This window comes from Aegilops tauschii, chromosome 2 (genome assembly GCF_002575655.3).
Source record: "Aegilops tauschii subsp. strangulata cultivar AL8/78 chromosome 2, Aet v6.0, whole genome shotgun sequence".
Lineage (NCBI taxonomy): Eukaryota > Viridiplantae > Streptophyta > Magnoliopsida > Poales > Poaceae > Aegilops > Aegilops tauschii.
In genome coordinates this window covers 113,483,797-113,494,326 of record NC_053036.3, presented here as the reverse complement: position 1 = coordinate 113,494,326, position 10,530 = coordinate 113,483,797, and the positions used below count along the sequence as shown (strand labels likewise).

The 10,530-nt window shown below is 50.4% G+C and overlaps 1 protein-coding gene across 1 annotated transcript; it reads right to left on the bottom strand.

Annotated features, from left to right (window-relative positions):
* Positions 1 to 2,409: 2,409 nt before the first annotated feature.
* Positions 2,410 to 4,111, bottom strand: LOC109754211 (transcription factor MYB30). The gene is made up of 2 exons (XM_020313127.4): positions 3,685 to 4,111; positions 2,410 to 3,575 (listed from the first exon to the last, which is right to left on the bottom strand). Exons 1-2 carry the CDS (start codon positions 3,815 to 3,817, stop codon positions 2,767 to 2,769), a joined length of 942 nt encoding a protein of 313 aa, XP_020168716.1. The 5' UTR covers positions 3,818 to 4,111; the 3' UTR covers positions 2,410 to 2,766.
* Positions 4,112 to 10,530: the final 6,419 nt, after the last annotated feature.

Genomic DNA, 10,530 nt, shown 5'->3' with positions numbered 1-10,530 from the left:
TTTTCTTGGTAGTGTATGTACCTTTCTTTGGCAGCTTGTTTGTAGCCGGAGTCCCTCGGGAGTGCAGGTGCTTAAGCGCAGTGGCCCAGATGATGTTGTTGCCCCGTGTGATGTGGATGACGACTTTAACCACATTACGTTCATGTGTGTGACTGCACAATTACTTTCGTGTTGCCTGAAGAAAGTTGTTGGGTGTGTTGAAAGAAAACCCATGCAATTTTCCTGACTTCTTGGAAATTATGCAGAATAGCTCTAACCACGACCGCAAAATCCAGTGGGCGAGTTTTGGCAGCATAGCTTGTCACTAAACACATTCCTTTGAATCGCCTATCTAATGCCATATATAAATTTCGCGTTTTTTTGTACCAATTGAGAATACTTAGTAAGCAGCAGGAGTGTGATGCAATTGATGATCTCATCGAGAAGATTCATGTCATGGCACATCGATTGTTGTCGCCCCTCCTGCCGCGAGCTAGTTGTGGTTTTTATTTGGATGCATGAGCATATGTTAAGCTGGTTCCCCAGAATTGTACCTTTGTTTTTAGTTTTCAGTTGTACTTTGGGTACTTGTCTTTATATGGATGATATGGTGTGATGCTTTATGGATTACTTGAGAAATCCAATTTGGCTCCCGAGAGCACGTGCTCCTGCGCGTGAAAAATAATTTTTAAAATGTCAAAAAAGCCCCAACAAAATTTCCATGTATTTATAGTCACATCCAAATGCTACCTGCAAAGTTTTAGGCGAAGAGGTTAAACATTTTTGCCTATGCAAAAAAAAAACAAATTAGAACACCAAATGTTACCCCAAAATGTCACCCAATTTTGTTTTTTCACCGATGAACACTACTGCTCCGTTTCGCATGAAAATTGTCTAGCATGCTTGTGACACTAACATAAACATCCATAAAAAATCAGATTTTTTTTAAATAAGTTTACCACTTTTTTGCGGTACTGTTCATCCAAGAGCAAATGCTCCAGGGGGCCCAAAATGCTCCTCCCGATTTCTCAATTACTATACGGAACATGTATCGTTCAGATCTATCATGAGATATATACATATTTTAATTAATGTCTCTTATATTTCTCAGACGGGTTCTATCGATAGATATGGAAAAATGCATGTGCTCAAATATGTTCATGTGATAGTTTGTCCAAGGATAATTAACTAGTCATGTAGTCACAAACACATGGGTGAATGTGGCCAGGTTTGTTTTACAAACTAGCCTTGCAAGCACCCGCACAGCACCACATATTCAAATTTAAGCCATCAAACAACATATTTGGGCGGCAATCTGCGTTTTTCTTTTGCAGCAATTGAGAATACTTAGTAAGCAGGAGGAGCGCGACGCAATTGATGATCTCATCAAGAAGTTCCGTGTCGTGGCACATCGATTGCCGCCGCCCCTCCTGCCGCGAGCTAGCTGTGGTTTTATTTGGATGCATGGGCATAATGTTAAGCTGGTGCCCCCAGCATTGTACCTTTCTTTTTAGTTTTCAGGTGTGCTTTGGGCACTTGTCTTTATATGGATGATATGGTGTAATGCTTTATGAAATGTCTCGCTATGGCCTATCTATATGTATAGCATTGGCTAGCACAAAAAAAGAGCTTATTATTTTCTATATAAAAAACACTTATATAGATACAGAGCATTTGTTTCTTCATGGACTGCGATTTAATTCGGGTGATTTTACAAAATTATTCATACAAATCTAAGATAATGTTTACCATGCTATATAATGAATTAATCTACTACAAAAATATATATAATTGTGTAAGTCATTTCAGAGTTAACTACTTTATGGTCAATGTTACAAACATGCTCATGCAGATCTAGATACGCTCACTGTGATCTAAATGCTCTTATATTTGTTTACAGAGAGAGTAGTAATATTTTGTTCATCTAGCGTTTATTCTCACGCGTGAAAAGGAAAAATAGTGTTTGTTCTCAGATTTTCTAAAATTACGAAATCTTGAACAGCTTTAGACGCCGAATCAATTGTAGAAAAATACAAGCACCAAGTCAAATTTAAGATTTGATCAATTGGTACCAGCTCCACAAATCACCCGAGGGACAAATCGTTGTCATGTAGTGGACCACTCCGAGGAAGCAAAAAAACATGAAATAGAGAGAAATAAAATGAAACTATTTCCCCCTTAAAGTCAGATAGCTGATTAATCAACTTACTGGCATAACTAGTGATACATATATACGGCAGGTAGTACTATTTGGCATACTGGCCAATTAGTGGTGGAAATATATGACAGGCAGTAGTTGACATACTGACCATGAAAAAGCTCCAAAGATTAATCAACCTACTAACTTAATTAGTGATAGATATAGTAGGAGTATATGACAGGTACCTGTATTTGGCATACTGGTTAATTAGTGATAGAAGACATGACATGTACTAATTGACATACTGACTTTATTCGTCCACATTTTGCAGCTTGCAAACAGCGGATCTACTTCAAAGTACAAAACCCAAAACCCATGAACATAACATAGTACCAAGTCACAGTTACAGCAGTAAATAACAGGAGCACTAAGCTACCACAACCTCCCTTCTTTTCCCTAAATGAAAACTATGCAGATCCTAAGTAAACACGAGACCAAGGAAGCTGATTGCCATAGCCACCGAGGTACTACTACTAGAGGATCTATGTAGTTTTCGTTAGGTGGGCATGCAGTGAACACACTCCTCGCATCAGTAACGCAAGAGCTAGGGGAACATCGACCTTCATAACTTGGCACGGTGGAGCTAGCTAGAAAGGGTAACCCATGGCGGCGACGCCGAGCAGGCCGCTGCCGCCGCCTCCGTGGCCATGGTGGTCGTTGTTGCTGTTGTCGTCGGCGAAGAGCCACGTCTCGATCGCGTTCAGCTGCGTCTGATCCGGCGCCAGAACGGCCGGCTTCCTGTCGTACTCGAACGCGGACCCCAGCGCACGGGCTGCCGCGCCGCTGCCGTAGGAAACCTCGGACGCCGACGAGCCAGAGGGGCTGTCCGCCGCGGCCCCGGCGCTGCGACCCTTGCTGGCCCACCCGTCGAGCATCCGCGAGATGTTCGCGGTGGTGAGCACGTACGGCCCAGCCGCGGAGGGCGAGCACTGGGACAGCGACGCGGCCGACGAGCTGGAGGCCGCCGGGCTGCCGCTGTCGGCGCCGGCTGCGGCAGGCCCATTGACGCCGTCGGCCGCGTCGGGCTGCTGCGGCTTGATGTCGTCGAGCGTGGTGAGCGCCTCGCGCAGCGCGCGGCGCGCCATGTTGATGTCTGTCTGCAGCCGCCTCTCCCACTGGCCCTTGGAGGAGGAGGCAGGCCTCTGCGCCGCCGGCTTGGCCGCGGCGTCGCCCCCCGCCTGCAGCTTGCGCTTGAGGTGCGTGTTCCAGTAGTTCTTGATGTCGTTGTCGGTGCGCTCGGGGAGGTAGGAGGCGATCGCGGCCCACCTGTTGCCGAGCAGCGCCTGGAGGTGGACGATGAGCTTCTCCTCCTGGTCGGTGAAGTTGCCGCGCTTGATCCCTGGGCGCAGGTAGTTGGTCCACCGGAGCCGGCAGCTCTTGCTACACCGCATCAGGCCTGCACATCGATCGAGGGATTTAGTCCACAAAGAACCATGCGATCTGTACAAACGAAGGCAAGAACCGGCAAGAAGAAGAAGAAGAAGATGGATGGAAGCGTGGCGTACCGGTCCTGGTGGGGACGGCGCGCCAGTTGCCGGGGCCGTGCTCCTGGACGTAGGAGACGAGCACGAGGTCCTCCTCCGGCGTCCAGGGGCCCTTCTTGACGCCCTCCTTGTCGCAGCACGGCGGCCTCCCCATGCTCACGTCTCGCCCGCTCCCCCGCTCGCTACCTCGGCCACACCGAACGAGACGATGAAAGAAAGAAAGGGACCGAGGGGCCGGTCGCCTTTTGCTGCAGGCGCGGGGCGGGCGGGGACAAGGAGTCTAGCTAGCCACCGGCGCCGTATACGAGCAGGATCGCGTGACGCGGGCCGCTGCTACGCTACAAAGGGAGTGAGGTGAGGAGAGGGGACTGAGGTGGAGACGAAGGCTGTGGTGCACTGCGCTGGAGCGGGGTGAGGGTGAGGACAAGCAAGGCTCGCTGCAGGGTCCAGAGCAGGGGTGCGGTGTAGGTGCGTATATATACACGGTTACGCTCGGTGGTCACGCCCAAGGCCCAAAGCAAAGCACAGCGCTGACCTTGCGATTACCTGGGCTGTTTAGCTCCCGGCCGCTTTTACCACGGCCAGGATACCGAGACAGCTAGCCTGGCTAGTAGTACTACTGTAGCCTGCGGGTCATGGCTCCTTCCTTGAGGAGTCAAAATGTAGAGAGAGGGTAGGGAGGTGCGGTGCGTGCAGAGACAGGGGGAAAGGGAAAGGGGCCAGGGCTAGTGAGTGTGCATTTACTTCGGTCTCGTGGCAAAGTCAGCCTGGTGGTGGGGCGGTACACTGCAGCTGCAGCTGCGACACTGTGCATGCCGCCTTGCGATGGATGCCGCGTGCATTAATCGCTCGCCCGCTCTGCGTGGCCGTGGCGTGGCACCATATGGCATGTTGCGACCTGCATGCCACGCCATGGCCCGTTACCTCCGGCTGCCGTCTCCCAAACGGAAACGAAAAAAAATCCGAAAACAATCACACTGCACGTTATAATAGTTTGGTGCCATCCCTCAAAAAAAGAAATAGTTTGGTGCCACGAGCCACGGCCAAAGTCCAACCCGGCGCGTGTGCTAAGCATGTTTGTCGCAACGCAAACCTCCTCCAGCTCCAAAGGGTTCGTCTGCATGCATGCATTGCATTGCATGCCAGGCGAGAGCACCGCTGGTGTCCATCCATGCAAACCTTTGACTCCTTCTGGGTCTGAGCTGAGCTGACATCTCGAAATCAAACGCTTTTCCAAACAAACAAACAGACAAACGGACTCTGGTCGCTAGCGCCCCTTTCCATGGTGCGCGCGTCACGGCCAGGCAAATTTAACAAATTACCTATAAACGAAATCAAATCACAGGAAATTGTCCGTGAAACTATTTCACGCGGCTGACCCGTGGCGTCAAGCTCTCAGGCGCTGCACTAGTGCAACGCCTAGGAGCTAGGCGCTACACTGTATAGTGTGGCGCCTAGCTCTCAGGCGCTGCACACTGACTTAGTAATTTTCTGATCACACGGGTACGACGCTGGCCGTGTAGCACCTATCTGTGAGGCGTTGCACAGTGTAGTGTGGCGCCTTCGTGTCGGGCGTCACACAAAAAGGTCAGCCGCGTGAAATAGTTTCACTGATAGTTCATTCTGCGATTTGATTTCGTCTATAAATCAAATTTGTCAAATTTGCCTCAGGGCAGCGCTGGAATCCCGGCCGCCTCCCGCCGGAGTTAATCCAGATCGCGCGGCGCCACCGCGGGCCGGCATACGGCACGGCAGCAGGGTCTTACTTTGACCGCCCACACACACCGGTCGTCGCCATACGCATGCACACGCATACACGTCGGTAACTTCCCCGGAAGCATTAAAGGTGCCCTTTTTCGCCGGCGTTTAAACCTCCTCGGTCGATCACCTTTGTGTGACGAGAGCGCGAGCAGCGAGCATGCGGCGCAGGGGAGGCATGAGTAAAGCGGAGCGGCAGTGGGAGTGGAGTAATGGCCGGGCCGGCTCGTGTGCGCCTTGGTACTTTAAGCTGCTGCGCCATTGGTACCATGCATGCATGCATCCGAAGTAAATGTAGACGAGGAGGGTGCACTGTGCATCGTGCACCAACCAGGCAGGCTCACCAGCTCAGAGCTGCAACGCGTGGGCAAGGACGTCCGGCCGATCGCCGGCTGGACGGCCCGGATGCATGCAAGTGTATTCATGACTGCTATGTAGTCAGTACTCTACGTACTCGGTACGTAGGCCGGTGGAAGTAGGAGCAGCGGCACATGCGTCGCCTAGCTGCGTGACGAGAAGGTCAACGAACAGGAGTAAAGGTATGAACAAAAAAGTCAACACCATGTCTACGGACACAAGTACAAGAGGCCTCGCTTTGGTGTCGGCGTGTAGGAGTAGCCTACCCTTGCATGCATGCCCTCTGCTGTTGTCCCTTAACCAAGAAATGATTATTTGTGTACCATCGGGAATTTTGCCAGTTGCTTGCAGGTGTGGGTGTAGTACATCACTCTGAACCAGGTTTAAGAAGTGTACAAATCATAGTATTATCACAGGTTCCAAATCTCATACAGCCAGTAGGCCGAGCATCAATGGTATTTTTTTTTCCGGTAGAAAAAAAGGGATGTCCCGGGCCTGTTTTGTTAAATCACTTTAGCGATATGTCAGTAAACAGAATTTTGAATTTGGATCAGTCGATTTTCTGGCCACTGATTTTGGCTTTAAGATTTATGCTCGTTTTTTCTTCTTCTACCGTGTGTTTTGTCCTGTTTTAGGCTTGTAGTTTTCAACTTACTCTCTTTTTGGGTCAGTTGATTATGGTAATGGGCTTGTAGTCGTTATTGTTTGCTCTTTTGTCTACGCTTTGCACTGTCTATCCTTTGCATATTTGATATATCCCTAGATGTCTAGCTTGTGCAAGCAGGAACTAACTATTTTAGGTTTGGGAAAATAAAATCCTGGATGAATTTAACCCTTTGCATTTAATTTTACTATGTTTTTTATTATTACTAATTTCTTAAAAGTTAATACCAATGCCACTAATTCATTTTTCTTATAAACGTTGTTTCCTTCTTTCTTTTTTATGTCTAATAGCAATGCCACTAATTCATTCTGTCTTCGAAAATTTATTTTTTTGCAAAAACTTTCACTATCATATCCTTGTTCTTGTATTATAAAAACTCAATTTCTACGTAAATCATGTGAATTTTACCATTATTTGATATAATTTTTTATATTTTATTTCTTATTTATGGAAAATACCAATGTCACTAATCCATTCTTCCTTATAGAAGCTCATCATTTTGATTTTGTTTTAGTTTTATTTTATTTCTTCATTAAGGGTAATAACAATCCTACTAATTTATTTCTTCTTAAATTGTTTTCTGTTTTTTTGCAAAGATTGCACTATTTTATGTTTATACTTGCATATTGTATAAATGTGTTATTTTCATGTAAATTGTGTGCAATTTGTGTCATTATTCATTTTAAATCTTTTTTTTTCTTTTTTAAGGGTAATACCAATGTCACCAATTCATTCTTTCTTACAAATTGTGTACACGTAAGTAGTATACAATATGTGCATAAACTATACTTTTCCATATTACGAAAGGTGCAATTTTAGTGCAAGGTTGCGTGCAAGTTTTTTAAAAGTTCATTTTTAACTTTTTTCTCTTAAAGGGTAATATCAATGTCAATCATTCATTCTACCTTATAAAACTTCATTATTTTGGCTTTGTCTAGCTTTTATTTCATTTTCTTTCTTCTTTAAGGGTAATACCAACGCCACTAATTCATTTTTCCCTATAAAATTTCATTTTTTTATATTTCTAGCTATCATTTCATTTTGTTTATTCTTTAAGGGTAATAACAATGCCACTAATTCACTCCTTTTTTGAAACATATTTTTACAATTTTTCACTACTATATGCTTATTCTTGCATATTATAGAAAACACAATTTTCATGTAAACTGTGTGCGAATTTTAACATTATTTAATTTATTTTTGTTTATAATATTTTTAGTATATGAAGATGCAAAATTGCAGCATGATAGTTAAAACACTTGTGGTGTCCTATATAGTTAAGTAGGTTATCCACACTACTCTATTTATCTGAACATGCACACATGCCCTATCACCACATATGTTGTCGACGTTCTGGGAACGGGGGTCCCCAGACTTGCCTGCCTGCGGCCAGCGGCGTGGTTAAGCCAGCAGGCCGTACAACCCATCTTCATCAACAAGGCATCCAAGACCCTCGCGAGGGGCCAAGCCTCGCGAGGCGGACGACACAAGACCTTCTCAGGAGTGGCCTAGTCAGGCAGGCTCACGAGGAGCGGAGATAACAAGGCGGGGCAAACCTCACGAGGCTCTCGTGACGTGAGCCATGACGATCGACACTAGGCGGGCGCCAGGCAGGCGCCAGCGTGCGCAGCGTCCTTGTTTCCTCTTTGGTGCTAAGGAAGTAGGCGCAGGCGAGGAGTACCGAGGCATCAGGCAAAGGTTGCTATATCGGTGCAACGAGACCAAGACCAGGAGGATGGCAAGACGGAGGTCATCGTGGAGCCCAAGACGGCGTCACCACCAGAGCCTTTCGCAGGCGAAGACCACTTTTGTCAGGATAACTTGTACTAGCTGTCCCCCTTCAAATTTGCCCGCCGTTGTTGGCTCCCTTCCCGCTCAATATTTGGGAAGAGGACCAGGGCCTATATAAGTAGAGCTAGCCACCACAGTAGGGGGCATCAAGCAGTTCACCCAGCTCTCACCCGCTAAGTCACCAAGCATAAGAACACCTCAACCTCAGGAGGCTGTTCTTTCCCTTGTACTGTTCTTCATCAGCCCAAGAGGCAATCCACCACCACCACACTGGAGTAGGGCATTACACCACGACGGTGGCCCGAACCAGTATAAATCCCGTGTCTTTCTGTGTTGTGAGTTCGTCGAGTTCGTCCGCGAGATCTTAGCGAGCTAGGGCGTAGATCGGTAGGAGGGAAAGACTTCGCGCGCACCCCAGTGTTCGAACCTTAAGGGTTTGCGGGAACCCCACATCCAACATTTGGCGCGCCGGGTAGGGGTGCGCCGGAGCTTCTTCTCCGCCAATCGACTTGCCGACGCTCCGGGCCACGATGTCCGACGACCCAAGAGCTGACTCCGACCGCTGGGCAGCCTGGCCAGCCCGAGCGGCGCCGCCCGCCCATGAAGACCTCAATCCTGCGCTCCAGCGGCACGAGCGCCGTCCAATCCTGTGGGGCGCGGGCGACGCGGCCAGACGTCGTCTACCCTCACTCCACGGCAAGTGCGAGCCGCTGCCAGAGCAGCAAGCCATGCTGCGGCGACGGCGCCGCACTCGCGGCAGGAACAGGCAAATATGCGGGCAGCACTCACCGTGGCAAGGGAGCTGCTGCGGTGCCAGCTGATGGAGAGCCGCCGGGACGCACTGCTGGAACGCGTTGCCGAGCTGCTAGACGCGGCGGCCTCGGGAGCGCCGCCTTTCTGTCATCAGGTCCCTCCTCAGGCCGCTACAGGGGTTCACGGCGGGCCATGCCGCCACCACGCGCCGTCAGGTGCGCCAGGGGGCTTCGTCAACACCAGCATGGCCGGCGGCGCCGGGGGCTCTGCCGCCCCCATACCGCGCCGCAATAAGCATGAGCACAAGCGTCGCCTCCCATGGCCCAAGTGGGATGCCGCGCTATCACCCTCAGGACGCCGCCCTGGGCCGGGCAACATGGAGTGTGGGGCACTATGGCGAGGTGTTCGGGGTAACAGCCCCGGAAGCCTACATGCCCCGCATGACGGACCAGGAGTACACACCGGAGGACGACCCCGGCTCGTTCGTTGGAGTAGATTGGGAAGAAGGGACGCTAGGAGTCGAAGCCTTCCAGGAGCCGCCGGGGAACCACCACGACCGCGTGTGCGACGACCACTATAGGGTACCCCTAATCCCTCAGGAGCAAGCTTACGCTAACCATGAGTCGCAGGAGGAACAGGTCACCACAACGGCCAGCGGCCCCAGCTCGACGGCCTCCCTGCCGGCAGGAGGATCGCGTTGGGGGCTGCAGGAGAGGGGTCGGGAGCCAGGCCCCTCCCCACGGCGCGCGAAGCCAGGAGACACCCGGAGGTAGGCCCTCTGCCGGGGAGGCTTCGACGACCCTTCCCCCGGCAGAGGACCTGTGGTCGCCGAGGGCACCGCTGGCGTCCCCTTTCCCTCTTTTGTGTCGTCCTGGTAACCGGTCGGCTCAAAGGAGGTCAAGGGTGGCGCAAGGCGGGGCCCTCGTCTGGCGGTATGAAGCAAGGCCGGTACCTGTGAAGAAGGCCAAGTGCCTGTGAAGCTCGCCGCCCGTGACACTCTCACGTAATAATGAGTTGGGGCTGTACACGCCCCGGAGTCTCAGGAGCGCCGGCCTCAGGCCCTGGGGCTCCCTCCCACGCCTAGTGGCAGCACTTACCTCCACGCTGGTGAGAAGACTTGAAGACCGGAAGTCTAGACTAGGTGCCGGACGCGGCCTTTTGCTTTGGGTCTCTCTTTCTGTAGCTTTGCTTTCTGGATCTGGATTTAAGTTGAAGCCGAATTTTTATCGATGCGCGCGGGGGGTGCCTTTTCTCGTTCGAGCAATTTCTTGCCTTCTAGATCTCGTTTTGTCTGGGACTCATGTTCGTCGCCTTCCCCTCACGAGCTCCTCGCGAGCTGGACCGCACGAAGCTCACGCTCGCGGAGCGTGCGCCAGCGCTGCGGCTCGTGCTCACCTCTTGCGGGGCCCCTTCAGACGGGGCGATAAGCTCCGCAGGATTCTCAGAAACTCGTCGCTTCACGTCCCAGCTCGAAGCTGGCGCTGACTAAGGTAAACCACGACGGAAAACTCGCCCCCGGATTCACGAGTTCACGAGGACACATA

Excerpts from the sequence above, each read along its gene's own strand:
- LOC109754211 (XM_020313127.4), bottom strand. The coding sequence starts at position 3,817 with ATGGGGAGGCCGCCGTGCTGCGACAAGGAGGGCGTCAAGAAGGGCCCC. Across the intron at positions 3,576-3,684 it reads CGCCGTCCCCACCAGGACCG|GCCTGATGCGGTGTAGCAAG; the intron begins GTACGCCACGCT and ends ATCGATGTGCAG.